The 15,999-nt window shown below is 43.4% G+C and overlaps 1 protein-coding gene across 1 annotated transcript in view; it reads left to right on the top strand.

Annotated features, from left to right (window-relative positions):
• Window positions 1–15,999, top strand: part of ZC3H3 (zinc finger CCCH-type containing 3) — a 155,140-nt gene that overhangs the window by 118,471 nt on the left and 20,670 nt on the right. Inside the window, exons 8-9 of the mRNA XM_042868848.1 lie at window positions 1,571–1,640; window positions 6,176–6,307. Coding sequence (XP_042724782.1) covers window positions 1,571–1,640; window positions 6,176–6,307 — 202 coding nt within the window. The remainder of the gene's footprint in view (window positions 1–1,570; window positions 1,641–6,175; window positions 6,308–15,999) is intronic.

Below are 15,999 nucleotides of genomic sequence, written 5' to 3'. Positions count from 1 at the left end.
CACCTTCTAGGCATCATTTATAACTCTATGTAATCTTCCTTTTATATCCAGACTTGCCAGACAGGAGAATCCTAATCTATTTAATCTCTTCTGGTAATTTCTTTTTCTGAATTTACATGACATTTCATACCTACTCATGATAATTAAGCATCACAGAACCAGAATACACGCTTTAGTTGTTTGCGTGACCTATGGGAAATGTTTTAATACTTACTTCATGTCTTGGAAGTGGATACCACCACTAATACACTCACGTTTCTTATGATACTTATGGCACCTAAAAAGATAAAAGATTGAAGTAACGTATACTGTTTTTTATCGTAAGAATTTGTAATAAGATCCAGTCAACATTTGTTAAACATAATTAGAAGAATAATTCTTAGCATCAGTTACCACCGTCAATTTGAGAATGCCATCACAGTTTGCAAGGTAGGATTTGAAATTAAAATATTCAGCCAGCCTCCAAAAAGACCATTCCATCCACTCCATGCAACAAGTTTGAATCCCTCATCCTGCAATGCCACACAGCTAAGAGGCCTAGTAATTTATTATGGGAGAACTGATTAATGTTGCCAGTTCATTATACCTGCCCAGCAGTTGATTAAACTATATTATTAGTCGTTTAAAAAGCGTGGAAAAGCCAACTCTGCTGATGAACTCTTTGAGTAATTTCTTCTTAAAATTGCTGCTGCACGAGAAATCATTTGTGAGTTGCACAACGCTCGATGGGAGACCATATAGGAGGGAAAGGCGATTTTTGCCTTCATTTTTTTAAGCTGATTTCATTTGCTTGCACTCAGTTTCTCGTAATACAATCCTATTCTATATTTTTTTTCTCATGATCTTTTATTTTTCTCAGTCTGTGTTTGTTTTAGGTTGTCCTTTATTGAGAAGCTATGCTGTAGTTGTAAAGATCTGCAAATCCAGCTGCCACCAAACGTTTTTTACATCTGTATGCTCCCATTTATATCTTGTTCATACCAATCTGATAGTGATAGGACAATGGAGAATGGTTTTAAACTAAAAGAAGGGAGATCTAGATTAGATATTAGGAAGAAATTCTTAGAGAATGGTTAAGCCCTGGCATTGGCTGCTGTGAGAAGCTGTGGTTTCCCCATCCCTGGAGATACTCAAGGCTACGTTGAATGGGTTTTGGGCAACCTGATCTTGTGAGTGGCAACCAGCCCACGGCAGGGGCTGGAACTGGATAGGCTATAAGATCTCTTCCAACCCAACCGTTTTATGCCTCTGTGATCTTTGAGTTCCCTTCTAGCCCAACAATTCTATGACTATAATCTGTAAGATCCATTCCAACCCAAGTCATTCTATGATTCTATGATCTGTAAGAATCCTTCCAACCCAAACCATTTTATGGTTCTATGAAGGACCTCACCAACACAAGCCATTCTGTGATTTGATGATTCTGTGACTTGACTTAAGGCATATTATAGGCTTTAATGGTGAACATTACAGCAGTTTTATGTGTCAGACAAGAGACTCAGTGTTGAAAAATGGCTTTTTTTTTTTACCTATTCTCACATCCACCCCTCTCCCTCTGGTCTTTTGGCAGGTTTCTCCGTGGCACGTGCAAGAAAACAGATGGGAAGTGTCCATTCTCCCACAAAGTTTCCAAGGACAAGGTCCGTATGGCTTCCTAACAAGTTTGCTGTTGCTTTTTTAACAAGCTGACCTACAGAGGTGTTTATGATGGCTGTAGGGAAGCCTGTGTTATAGAATGCTTCAAATAGAGTTCATTTGTACTTTGGTTGCCAAGCTGCTTGGGCTTGTTATAGGGTCAGGGCTTATAATGGGAGCAGAGTGTGCTGCTTAAACCAGCGTGGTGAATCAGTAGATTAGTGTGTTAAGCAGTGGATTGGAAGCCAGAGCACCTGGAGCTACTGGAAGTATCAGTGACATGTGTTGGGTTAAGGAGCACTTAAACTACGGTAATCACAGAGTAAGTGCATGGGAGCAGTGTTTACAGCATCTAATCCTTCCCTGTGCAGGATCACCCTTATTCTAAATCACCCCATGCTAGGGGTAGACAAGGACAATGTCGCAGCATCCAGGAGCCTTTGGGCATACGTTCACCTCTCTGTAAAAGCTAGGCAGTGAAACTGTTGGGCAGAATGGCTTTTGATTTCATCATTGCTTTCATCTTGCTTGGAATATTTGTGAATTTGCCCTTGTAGGACCTTCTTCACTCTCTTCCATTTGAGCATCACTGGAAAAGGAGGGTGCATCACTGCCTTTGGACATACAATTTTCTTGTCTCCTTTTCCTCCCTTGTAGTTCTCTCGTCTCTTTTTCCTCCCCTCTCTGCATACAGCACGTTCGTTGTCACCAAGGAGCTCATAAGTTATGCTGGTGGTGAGCAGAGTCGCTCCGAGCGAGACACAAAGCACCATATGTTTTTTACATGTCTCTTTCTTCAGAGTCATTTAATCATGAGTATATAAAATAGAGAAGATAGAGTGGGGACAGCTGTACTCCATGACTCATGGCATGACAGAGAGCAATGGGGATGAGGACTGATAGAAGGAAGAAGGACTGTTTGAAGTTGTTTTTTTCCTTATAATGTGAAGACAGGCTTCAGAAATAAAGAAACGAGAAAGAAGAAATGTTTGCAAAGGGTCTTGCTGTTTGTGTGGCTGTTGACATATCCAGAATCGCTGTAATTGACAGAAATTTCAAGTAGACATTGGGATAGGATGTCTTTAAGAGGTGCTGCTAATTTGTTTATATTGAAATAATTAATGTACAAGCACTGCTAGCAGCGCTTGACCCATTACCAATACCTCTGAGCTGGAGGACTGGTACTGCATGGGATGATCATCTTCTGTTCATACCAGTGAGTGCTCCTGCATATTTCAGCAAGTTTTGGAGCCTGATGTTGATCCCATAGTGATCCAGACCTCATAGGATACTCAGCCTCCATCTATACCAGTGAGTTTATGGGTCCTGGGTATTTCAGCACACATTGGATTCTGGCGTTGATCCCAAATCAGACTTCATGGAATGCTCAGCTTTCATCTATACCAATGATTTAAGTGGTCTCGGATATTTCAGCAGGCACTGAAAGCTGGTGTTAGTCCCATAGTGGCCCAGACCCCATGGAGTGCTCAGCTTCTATCTGTACCAGTGCATTGAGTGGTTCTGGGTGTATCAGCAGATTTTGATCCCAGGGCAAAAACATGCATGAAAGTTGGGACTTAGAAATATCCATACGAGTCCCACGGGGTCCTGAAGCATCATCTAATCCCAGGCTGAGTGGTTACATCAGCATAGGAAACAAGCAGGTGACAGCCCTCCAATTCAACCCTAAAATGAATCCGGTTGGAGGAGGTGTTTGTAGCTGTGCAGATCATGCTCTGTAAGGAAGGAGGATTATTTTTTGCAGGATTAGGCACCCTGGAGCAGTTCAGAGTCTCCACTTGCCCTGCGCTTGTCGTCAACACCGTCTGGAAGAGAAACAAGCTTCTCTGAGGAGCTGGAGCCTGCTCACAGTGATTTATGGCCATGGGGAGCCAGCTGCCCAAAGCAAGAGGTGACTCCACTATTGAGCTCCTGTAACTCCCTGTTAACCCGGGTGATTACAGGCAGAGGTGGTGATTCCCTCATTTATCAACTGAGGAGGAAGGCAGGTGAAGTTGTTCGGCAGAGGAAGGCAGTGTTTTCCCCGTGTGCAGGTTTTCCTGGGCGAATCGTCGGGTTCAGGATGAATGAGTGGCTTACTTTCAGCTATTTGAGTTGGGGTTTTCCCTTGTTATCTATTTTATTATTTGTTATCTATCATCTATTTTAGTATCTATGATATATTTTAATATTTCTTATCTGTTATTTGCAGTTAATAATGACTGTGGTGCTAAATGGCAAATAGATTGAGAGCACTGTCCAGGGTTCTGCTGATGGCACCGTTAGTTTGTTCTCAAGGTCATGTTGGGATTTTGGGGGCACCCAGACATTCAGAGTGCCATCTGGGATTGTCATCACATGTCCACTTTGGTGGAAAGTCAGCAGAATGGTCCAGGAAAAGGAGCAGGACTTTATTGGGGCTAAAGCTGTTGGTTTGAGGGTAAAAGCTGCACTCAACCTGGAGCATCCCATGCATCAGTTTCCCCATTGAAAAGTCACAGAATTATAAAATAGGGGAAATCCCTTTTAAACACAGAGGCTGTGGATTCAGCTGTGAGCAGCAGATACCTTTTCCACATCCCAAACAGCCAAATCCTTTTTCCAGCTGTGGTCCTGTTCCAAGGATGCTCTCTGCTGGATACCCCAGGGCAAAGCACTCATTCATGTGGTCACTATGCCTGAGAGATAGCTTCAGAAGCCAATCTGCCTCTGCAAGCAGTGGAAAAATTAAAGGGAGCCTACCTGGGGGATAGGGGAAAGTGGAGCTAATGGGGTTTTCACCCTATAGGGGACGCTGGGCAGAGCTGATTCCTCTTCTGTGCAACGGGGCAGAGCCTCCAGCATGTCACTGTGATTTAGAGGAACCCATAAATCTGAATGAATGGGTTTGTGACTGAAGGTTAGCAAGAGGCTAGGACTCCGGCAGCCGCCCGCTGCTGCTACAACAGCTTTTCCCCTTGAGGAACTTGAAAAGAATCAGCATTTTTCTCCCTAATAGAGCTTCAAAACTCTGTTGTGAGCAATTTGGAAATTCACGTTGAGTTTCGGGTTCATTAGCTGCTGGCTCCAAAGCGTGTACATAGTCAAAGCTGTCTAATATGGACGCACCGCACCAGTGCCTTGAATTAATGTTATTGTTATTTGTGTGGACGTAGTGGGGTGCAAACAAGGTTAATTGAAATGAGAGTGCTGCTTCCTCTTGATAATGGCTCAGGCTTGACAGCTAGGAGGAGTTTATTTTTGTATAAGAGCTGGCTTTATTATCCCTTTTTATTAGAGCTAATTTGGGCTCTATATCAAAAACTACATTAAGGGAATCATTTACGGTCACACCACCACCAACAAAAAAGATAGCCCTAGAGCCCTGTCCTTTATGTTAATGTCTGCAGTTAAAAGACAATTAAAAATAAACTCTTCTCTCTTAAAGCACCCTTTGTTTTCTTTCTCCTCTGCTCCCCCCTCCCTCTATTTCTCCCTTTCTCTTTGCCTCAAATGAGCCAATTTAGTTAAAACCTTAAACGTGCCCTTCAGGGAAAGGGACTTTTCTGCGCACGCTTATTGCAGAAGGGTAAGTATTGGTTTGGGGACGCTTGAAGCAGCAGCACTGGGATGAGCAGAGGGATCAGTAGTGCACTGAGCAGTAAGTAAATTTTGCATTTAGGGGATGGGACAGCATTGAGGGGATGGGACAGCATTTAGGTTACAAACCGATCACATTGCAAAGCTGCTTCTAGGGTTGGGAAGTTACTTTGAGTTAAGGATGGTGACATATTGCTGCAGATTGGTAATTTGTTTTTAATTATAACAGCTGGAAGAAGGTGAAGTTTGCAGTTTGAAGTGGTGGGTGAATGCTCTCTTGCTTTTTGCTTGTTTGTCATAGTGATGCTGAAGCTGGGGAGCAGCAAGTGTACTGGGACAGCTCTGCTCCTCCTCCTCCTCCTCTCCTGAAGCATTCTTCCTCCAGCTCCAGTCCTCCTGTAGCTCTAGGAGTGCTGGGCTATTGCTTGCATGTGATACAGCCCCCCCTACAAATGCTTGCAAGCACTTTTCCGCCTTGTTAAGTTGTGGGATTACCTTCATGCTGCTGGAAAACCCACATAAGAGAGAGGAAAACCATGATGGGAAACAGTGTTTCAGACAGGGCAAGCCCTCTGCTTCTGCTGCTGCATTATTTCTTGAGATGATGTTTGCTGCCCTTTCTTCCAAGTTTATTTGGGAGCTTTGCAGGGAAAACAAATCCACCCCATGCCACTGACAACCCCATCCTTTTCTGTGCTGAGTTTTGTAAGAGCAGTTTTGTGCTTTCCAGTAATTGTCCCGTAGGATGCTATGACAGCAGGACCATGTCATGTCATGGAGCAGTGCTGTGAGAACCCAACAGAAGAACTAAAAATACCCCTGGCATCAGTGTTTGGCAAAAGGCACGGATTTATTTTACGTGTGTCACTGTTTTATTTCAGTTCTGGGCATTGGAACATTTCCTAATAGCCATGAGTATGGGGGTTTCTCATCCTCTGCTTCTCATCCTTTCCTCTTTCAGATGCCAGTGTGCTCCTACTTCTTGAAGGGGATCTGCAACAACAGCAACTGCCCCTACAGCCACGTCTATGTGTCCAGGAAGGCAGAAGTGTGCCAGGATTTTCTCAAAGGCTATTGCCCTATGGGAGAAAAGGTAAAAAAAAAAAAAAAGGCAACCATTCTCTCTCTGTCTGCAGTGATGGATTTGGGTTTTTTGCTAAAATAGGCAGAGGGCACTGTGCTGGTGAGCCACCAGCTGTTTTTCATGCGAGCTATAGCACCAAAGGGAGCTGTAGAGCTGGAAGCTGCTGAAACACCTGGATGCGTTTCCAAAGGTTTATGGGCAAAGTGGCTTTGTTTCCTTACAGGCATGGAAAAAAAAAAAAGAAAAAGGAAACAAATGAAAGAGGTTGCAGCTCACGATCATGTGCTGGTCTTGTGCATCCCTGTGCAGATAGCACCAGCCCCAGGCACTGCTCAGTTAAATAGATGAAAAGCAAAAGGAGGGCACTCTGAGCTCTGTTTTTTGCATTACTTAATGGTTATTTGCAGTCATGCTGAGTTCGTGGTGGGTTAAAACTGAGCATGAACTCCTGGGACTCAGTTTTAGCAGCAGCTGCAGCACCCTTCCTGTTACAGCCAATATCATTTGAGCCTCCAGTTGTGTTCCTAGAAGGGGATTGCCTGGAGTCTGGCTCCCATCCCCATATCTTTCTGCTTTAGGTCAATGTGGTGAAGTGCTGCAGGGATTTGGTGTACATCCATGGTTGATCTGTAAGGTCCCTGAATTTATGGCACCGTTTGTAACACACAGGGCATGTGGTTGCTTAGCCTTCCCAGAGAAGGACCTGAAGATGGCTGGCAGTTGCAGGTTTCCAATGGAATTTTGAGGCTCTTGCATTAAAGAAATGAAATTTGGGATCTATCCAATGTCTCACATCAGTGCCTTCCTTCCTAAGTGCTGTCGGGGTCTCCCACTGCCTTGCTTTGTGGCACTGCTGAGCATCCCTGGGTATTAGGATCATAGAATTATTAAGACTAGAAAAGACCACTAAGATCATCAGGACCAACTCCAGCCCATCCTCACCGTGCTCACTGAACCATGTCCCTCAGTGCCACATTTCCATGTTTCCTGTAGAGGATGGCTCCTATTATTGGGCTGGGGAAGAGTACCTCCTGGGTGCATAATGCCTTCCTGATTCAATTTTGCTGTTTTCTATTCATTTAATACCTTATTTGGCCTCTTAGTGTGACTGTTGACTCACATCAAAGTCCTCAGGCTGTGCAATGCATGGTCATAATTGGGAAGAGGCAGACAGGAAATTTGCCAACAGACTGAATAGGTGAACAGAAGTAGACTCTGAGATTTATGGAGATCATAGAATCATTAAAGTTGGAAAAGACCTTTAGTCCATCTAGTCCAAACATCCACCTGCCACCAATATTGCCCACTAAGCCATGTCCCTCAGTGCCACGTCTCCACATTTATTGAGCACTTCCAGGGATGGTGAATCCACCACTTCCTTAGGCAGCCTGACCACTCTTTTGGAGAAAAAGTTTTTCCTGATGTCAAATCTGAACCTTCCTGCACCATGTGAACACAGCAGTGATAAAGTTGGAGGATAGCAGCCATTCTCTTCCTTCTGGGACACAGGCTTTTAACCTTGAGGATGTGTTTGCTTTACCTGGAAGAAAACATGAAAACAATATCTTGAGTTGGTTAGCTACTTCCATGAGTCAATGGGACAAGACACAAACTTCAGTGAGCAACTCCCCAAGCTGGAGCCATCAGGTATCACATCCAAAACACTTCAGACACTTTTGGAGTTTTGCAAACGCTGCTTTAATTCAGCTCTTCAACTGAAAAGAAAAAAAAAAAACAAACAAACAACAAAAAAAAACTGAGCCACTAATGAAACAATAATTTTGTTTACGTAAAGTCTGCCAGATCGCAGGGCACCATCCCAAAAACGCCCCAGCGGGCCTATAGAGCAATATTATTTTATTGCATTTAATAGTTGTGCATGAAGAAGTGGCTGCCTAAGCACTGTTTTGCAGAGTGGCTGTTCCTACAGCTTTCTGAATCCCATGTGTTTTGAACTGCTGTTCACTGAAATTGTTGGGATGCCTGGATCTGGGCTTTCCTTCTTTGCATCCCAGGTGCTGTTCTTGATGGAGACAATGGAAGATCTCAGCAACATCCCTGGGAGCAGATGAGAGTTGAAAAGCCAAGGGAAGGCAATGATGCTTAAAAGCTGGCTCTCAGCAGATGCCCAGAATGGAGCTTAGAACAAAGGGAAAGACAGTGAAGCCATGAGATGTTTGGATGAACATGGGAAAAGCTGTAGGTGCTTGGAGAACGTCATGTAAAGCCTCCATACAGAATCACAGAATCGTTAAGGTTGGAAACAGCCTCTGAGATCATCAAGTCCAACTGTCAGCCCATCCCCTCCATATCCAGTTATGAAATCATGAGTCCACTGTCTACTTACCACCAATATTTCCCACTAAACCATATCCCTCAGTGCCACATCTACATGTTTCTTGAGTTGTCCCTTCACCAGAACACAACCAAGTGCCTTCATCAAGGCAAACCCATCCCTTCCAGATGGAAGAAGTGGCTACAGGCCACTGGCCAAAAAAAAAAAAAGCAAACAGGAGGAAGAAAAGCCAAAAATAAGGACAGTGAGAAACTCAGGACATCAGCAAGAATGGAGGGAAATCCTAATAAATTAGTCTTTGGCTAATTACTTTTTTGCGTCGGTGTGTGGAGGGGTCTGCGTGCAGGATAAACATCCCTTCTGAAGAAAAACAGAGCTGTCCTGCAGCACTAACAGCATGGGCAGCGTCCCTACAATTATTTTAAAATATTCCAATTTAAATGAAAATATAAAAGAGATATTTAGAATATTTATTCTATTAGTAAAAGTGCTTACTGCGTCACTTTCGGAGTGTCAGAAAAGCATTCTCCTACAGATGATGGATAGCAGCCTGTAATTATATATGGGGAGAAATTGCTGAGCGGGCCATATTTAACTGGGGAGGAGAAATAGCAGCTTGGGCCATTAAGGGTTAATTTTATTCTCTAAATAATATAAAAAGTGCTGAGTCCGTTCTTTTGCTCAAAGTAGAAAGTCCTCAAATGGACCCCGGAGAGTTTCTAATATTCTACTGAATCAAGTAAAAATGTTAACCTTGCTTCATAAAACGATGCCTTGTTAAAGATGCGCAGTCCCTTTTCTTTTGAATAATTTAGGCTGGGAGTAAATCTCTTCTTGTTCTGCCTTGCTGTTGTCCGAGAAGTGTTGAGAGCTATCTGCCCGCAGCCTGAGCACTCAGTAGAGCATCCTCTGAGGATAAACTCCAAGGGGAGGACATCTGGGAATTATGAGTTGAGGTCTGCTTGGGTTTGGCAGCGCATCGCGTTGGGTTCTTCTCCCTGCTGTGTTTTTTTTCCCCGTGCTGTTTTTTATCAGACCTTCATAAAAAATGCCATCAATTATTCACAGTTGATGGCATGTCATTGGCAGTGTCACATCTTGAGTGTTTTCTAAAAATTTTTGCAGGATGCTCAGGTCAACATGATTGGGCTTTGACAATCCCTTGGGTTCTGACTCCGACTGCGTACATTTTTCATACAAATGGTGCCAGTCTTGTTCTGTGGACCTGACCAATCTACCTTCATCAGAATCATAAAATCACGGAATGGTTTGGGGTTGCAAGGGACCTCAGAAGATCATATAGTTCCAATCTCTCTGCCATGGGCAGGGTTGCCAACCGTTGAGTGATCTTTATAAGTCCCTTCCAATTTGTAGTATTCTATGGTTCTGTGATTCTAAATCAGGCACTGGGTCAGCTTGCTCCATCCAACCTCCAGAATAAGTGAGAAAGTTCAGTTTTGAATTCCCAAATCCTGTTTTAGGGACATAGACTGTAAACAGATCCCTTGCCCTTGGGGGAAGGGGACGGCTCCTGGAGGAGCACGTGGCTGCATCCTTCATTAAGTGAGTGTTATACTCAATTATTTTCAGAAGGGAGTTCGTAGCAAAGTTAGAATTTCAGTTTTCAGCATCCTCACTCATTTTTGGGTTGTGTGTTGGGATGCTATGAGTAATCTGCTTAGAGTGAGGCCACCCATGGATGTCTGGCTGCCGCATTGCCGTGAGCTCTCTGACCTTCTCCAGCCCCACCAAATGTCCTGTTGGGTGAAGCTGATCCCCCCCCTGGCCAGGGGAACACCAAAAGGGAAATGGAGACGGGGGGAAGAAGAAATGAGGCCACTTGCAGGTGCTCCTCAGGGTTTTCTGACGACAACAGTTTTTTTTAGAGTTTGTTCTCTTCCTGTATTAGCTGTTAAAATGAGTTGTCCTGTTAAGTAGTTGCTCTTGGGTAAAGACTACTCTGTTCCTCCATCTCTCCTTCCTTTCTTTTGCCTGTGTTTGGGGCTTGAGTTCATGGAGGAGAATGGGATAATGCTAGTGAGTGTCCCCAGGACATGGGACAAGCAAAGGGACGTGTCCATGGTGGTGAAACCTGCAGAATCCTCCTGTCCCCATAGGCAGCCACCCTGGAGAGCTATACATTAAAAGGCTGCCATGGGATTGGATGTAATTGAACATTGGATGAGTTGTGCTTAGTCTGATGGATGCAAGGTGGTCCAAGAGATGGTTTCTCTGCCAAGCTACTCTCCTGGCTGTGCCCAAGTGTGGTTTCCAAAATAATACACAGTACTAAGGGTGTTGACATACATAGAATCATAGAATCATTGAATATTCCAAGTTGGAAGGGACCCATAAAGATCATAGACTCATTAAGGTTGGAAAGACAACTAAGACCATCTTAGTCCAACCATCAACCCATCACCAAGTCCAACTCCTGGCTCTACAGAGAACCACCCAAAAATCAGACTATGCACTGCTGCTTTAATATTTAATTTCTGATAATTTAATATTTAATTGCATTGCTTTGAGCATGCACCTAGGATTATATACAGCAAGTACTTGCCTTAGGAATGGAGATGTCCCTGCAGAGCAGGTAACTTACAATTTGCTTTGCAGACGCAAACTTCAGTTTATTGGGGAATAAATTGTATTTGGAAAAATGGGGCTCAGACAGGTTTTGGTGCAGCAGCAGTGTTTCCTAGCAGTGTGTCACAGCAAAGGCAAGCGAGTCAGCCTGGCCCCCTCTAACTGCTGCATCTGTAAAATTGTTTGGTATTAAATAAGCTTTTCCCCCATGGTGTACATTAGCGAATGTGCTGCATTAAATACCTATCTTCATATTGTTTCCATCAGCTGCTTGGAAGCCTGTGGGTAGATTGTTCCCCCATGGGAACTGTTAAGCAGTGAGGCACTGTGAGATTAAACAACAGTGAAAACACACAGGGAAATTGTAAAGGGATAAATCAGGGGGAAGCGGTGCTCTGCCAAGGGATGCTCATCATTGAGCCATGCTGGGACTGCCCAGCTGTCCCCAAGCATAGAATCATAGAATCAATTATTAAGGTTGGAAAGACCACAGTGACAGCAGTGACAGCTGCTTGTTTTTCTACAGAAAACTCCAATTCAGGGACTTTTTCTTTGCCAACAATTTGTTCTCATTTTTCTCGTCTTGTGATGCATCACGTTGGTTCTTTTCTCCTTTACTGGTGGAAGTTTAACAGGTTCCCACTGTAAAGCTTTTTCATTTCACATATCCAATGCATTCAATTTAACACATTTCTAATCTTTAGGAAAAGCCTCACTTTTGGAATTGGCTACCAGTTAAATGCCTTTGGGACTTCTTTCTTAATTATCCTTTGCTCAGTTTGTGATGGTGAGCAATTTTATTTTCACAACAGAGATCAGATGTTTGTGGGTATTTTGAGGTATCCCTTTACCTTCTTTGGTTCTATGATGAAACGTGGGTTGTTGAATGTCTTCTGGCTGTGGAAATTCTGAAGACTGAGACCTCTCCTTCATCTCATCTTTTCCAAACCAGTCATGATTGTATCTGGGAGAGGTTTGGGATGTGCTGGGGGTTGCAAAGGAAAGTACTCCGATTTTGAGAGCAGGAGAGCTTCCTTCCAGCCTTCCTCTTTCCATCCATATACGCTGGCATTGACATTGACTGTATTCAGGGGCTCTGGTTCCAGATCACTTTTGGGTGGGAAATTGGTACCTATGGGACTTCAGCATTGCATCCTCGGGTGAACGAAGGTTTGCTCATCTCTTGAAGGCCCTTCAAATACCCTATAAGACCTCATGCAGCTGCTTCCCATGTAGATTATTTGCCCAGTGCTGTCAGTTTGAGACAGACTAAGTTGTGGGGTTTTTTTTAAACAGGTTTCAATTTCAGATGATTTTTCTTTCAAATTGCCCTGCTGCTGATGCCTGGAGAGAAGCAGCCACGGCAGGAGCAGATTTCCAGGCTCGAAGCACTCATCTCCAAACCCCGTGATGCTGTTATGCTGAATTAAACCCAATCAAGCTGAGAAGCTCCTCCATGCCCAGCTACCAGGGGGGCTATTTGAAGTGCAAGAAACCTTAATATAAAACCTCTGTGCTCAGCGTGAGCATGGGGAGGGGTATGGGGAAGGCTAAGCTTTGAGTCATCCCAAATTTTCTCTCTGTTGGCCGTTCCTCCATCTTATTTCTTTTATGATCCTATCACAGCTGCTTCCAATTTCCAATCCCCTTTCATTCAGAGAGAGCTTGCAGCAGTGGCTAGGGAAGAGCAGGATTTCAAACATGTGCATATGTGACCATACCTGAGCAGAGGGAAAGGGTGATGCAATTCATGGACCATGACATAGGGCTGCACAGGAGCCACCTGGAGGTGGTGTTCATTAAAACTGCAAATGAGTGAAACAGATTAGCTGGTCAAAGGACAGGGAGGAAATAGAATCATAGAATCATTATCATTAAGGTTGGAAGAGACCACCTAAGATCGTCCAGTCCAATCATGAGCTCATCAAACCATGAAGGGAATGACTTCCACTGTTCCACTGGTCAGAGACATCTCCCTTTTTTCTTCCATTTGGATCAAATCTTTAAGGACTACCAAAGGAAGAATAGGTTTTCTGAGCCCCACTCATTCTGCACTGAATATAAAACTCACTTAGGCTCTTATTAGTAGAATCAAACCTCAAACGGATTATTCACCTGCATTCAAGAAAGTTGGATATTTAGGAATCTGCACATTGCTTCTTCTAAGGAGCTGATCCACCTACAACAGGAGAATGATGAGAAGGCATCACATTATTGCATCTTGAAAACCTCACTTTCTTTTGCTCATAGGGGAAATAACCATTTAAGATTTAAGTTTATCTGTCCTGCATGCAACTGTTTTGGACTCAGATGGTAGAAACATCAAGTCTTATGTATGGATATGCTTTTTACATGTATTAAGCAAATAATGGGACATTTTGCCCCGTTTCCACTTTATATGGAATATACAATGGAGTCAGGGGTGGTTTTAGAGATTACAAGCCCTCTCTAAGCTTTTTCATGTAAATCTAGGGCCAGGCAGTGATTTTCATAAAATTATAGAATATACTGAGTTGGAAGGGACCCTTGAGGATCATTGAGTCCAACTCCTGGTTTTAAGCTTTCACACCATGAATTTCAAACTACAAAGTGCCCACATCATATCCAAGAGCCTTTGGAGTACTGCCCTCCTTGAAGCTCTTGGATCATCCTTTCTTAATTCTCACTGGTGGTGTGTTTCTGATTTTCCTCCAATTCTCAGCCATTTTTACCTCCCTCATCTTCATTTTTATCTAGATGACTTTGAGTCTGGTCACTAGGAGTGATATTTTGGGCACATATATAGACAGTAGCCACATATCCACCTGTTCCAGCTGCAGGTTCCTGATGTGCCATATAGACTTTTACCTTCCTGCCAAATTTTGGTTCCTCCAGGCATGTCCACACAGCACCAGAGTGAGATTACTCCAGTTCCATCTTTGGGATAATGCAAAAGATTTCCAGCTTACCTTATCCCATCATTTAGAATTAGCTGATGGGTAGCTTTTGATAGCTCTTTTATAGTTCACTGCAGTTGTATGATAGTCATCTACAAAGGCAACTTCATTTTGTTTATCTTTAATTTTGGCTTTGGTTGACAGATGTTTTCTGTGTGTTACAGTTGCCCATTTAATTTGTTTGTTTTTCTCTTATTTTGTATAATGTGTAGCAGAAATCTGAAATCAGTCAACCAAGTGATTAGTAAGTAAATTCTTTATTGAAAGAAGCAAAAGTAGTCAGACTTAGTGATGATCTTGAATATGTTTGTTCTTAAGATCACAGATCATGAAAAAATAAATGGGTATTGGCAAGCTCACATCTACTGAAACTGTGGAGTGAAACCTTGGCTTTAGGACTCCACCAATAGACCGAGTGTTGGCAGTTGGACTGGATGATCTTGGAGATCTTTTCCTACTGTGAAAAGTGTAGTGTGTAATGATTCTGTGATTCTGTGAGTGGCCATAGTGATGAAGAGTCAACATTTGGATTTGATGATCTTGGAGGTATTTTGCAACCTCAGTGATTCTATGATAAATCTATTCTGGTATGAGGTGCCCAATTGTGTCAGCTGGGACAAGGGACTTGACTGTACATTGTTGTGAAATGGGTCTAAGACGGGCAAATGAGTTTTGCAAGTTCTTGGCCCCCAGTGGAAGAGAGTTGGTCTCTTCATTTTGCACACCCAAATGATTCTTGGCTGAAATTAGAACAGCAACGAGGGCTGTGCTACTGATAGTGATAAATCTGAGTGCTGAGGATGGCAGCTTACCATTGAAAAAGCTTTGTAGCTTCCAGAGGAGGTTTAAAACAAATCAGATTTCTTCTGTGCCCCATCCAATCCGTGTATCTCTGCAGAAATCTTTGTGGGTTTCCATCTTGCGTCTTATTTACCGTACTCTGTAATGGCATAATGAGGGTTCTTATTGCAACTTTAATTTAACTGTAGTATCTCCAGCAGCATTCAGATGCTTGCATTAAAGATGTTGCTTATCAGGGCAAACTCAAACTGCTTAATAGCCTGGGCTAGTTGATAATAGTGCCTAGATAAATACCAGCCTGTGATTTTTTTTTTCTCTTGCGCTTTAATATCTTTGTAGTAAAAGATGCATCACAAAACATGAAAATTAGGAGGCAAGTAGTCACTAAATCTCTGCTAATGACTGGGAATGTACTGATGAGGCAAAGTTCTTGATTTCGGTCTGAACTTCTTTACAGGCAAACACAAAGCAGAGCAGATTTTGTCTTTGTTTCCACACTGGAATTCCCCTTTGTTCATAGTTGTTTTCTCTTGTTGGATGATCTCTGCACCCTGCAAACACCAGTGGCAGGTCCTCAGTCCACCTGGGAGCCTGTGAATGGCAGAACCCCTGGTTCTGGTGAAGACTTCTCTGTAGGGGACGTACAGTTGGTGTCTATCTTGCTCCATCCCCAGAGGTATTGATTTGGGATTGATAGTTTCCATGGATGGGTTATCCTTGTGAAATGTGGATGGGTTCTCCATATGAAACTGGCTCCATCATGACTTGGAGGTGTGATGGATGACCTTGTTGGGGGGCTGCAATGGAAATGGCATTGCTGAGCAGGCTCTGCAAAGCAGTGAGGAGATGGTTAAGCACTGAAGGAATTCCCATGTGGGTGTCCACGCTGGTCCTCAGCGACTCTTTGCTCAAAAACTGGGATTCACCTTCATCCTTCTATCCATGGCTTTGCGTTCACCATGTCTTCACCAGTCCTTGGTGCCTTGGGGCTAGAGTAAGACCAAATTGGAGTTTGGTAAGGGCCATGGCTCCTCTGGGCTTTCAGGACATCCTTCCCTTCCCTGGAGGATTTCAAGAAAAAG

This window comes from Lagopus leucura, unplaced genomic scaffold (genome assembly GCF_019238085.1).
Source record: "Lagopus leucura isolate 7727_CA_CO unplaced genomic scaffold, USGS_WTPT01 Super-Scaffold_100002, whole genome shotgun sequence".
NCBI classification, from domain to species: domain Eukaryota; kingdom Metazoa; phylum Chordata; class Aves; order Galliformes; family Phasianidae; genus Lagopus; species Lagopus leucura.
The sequence above is the reverse complement of the archived record's forward strand: the minus strand, read 5'-3'. Positions and strand labels throughout refer to the sequence as shown.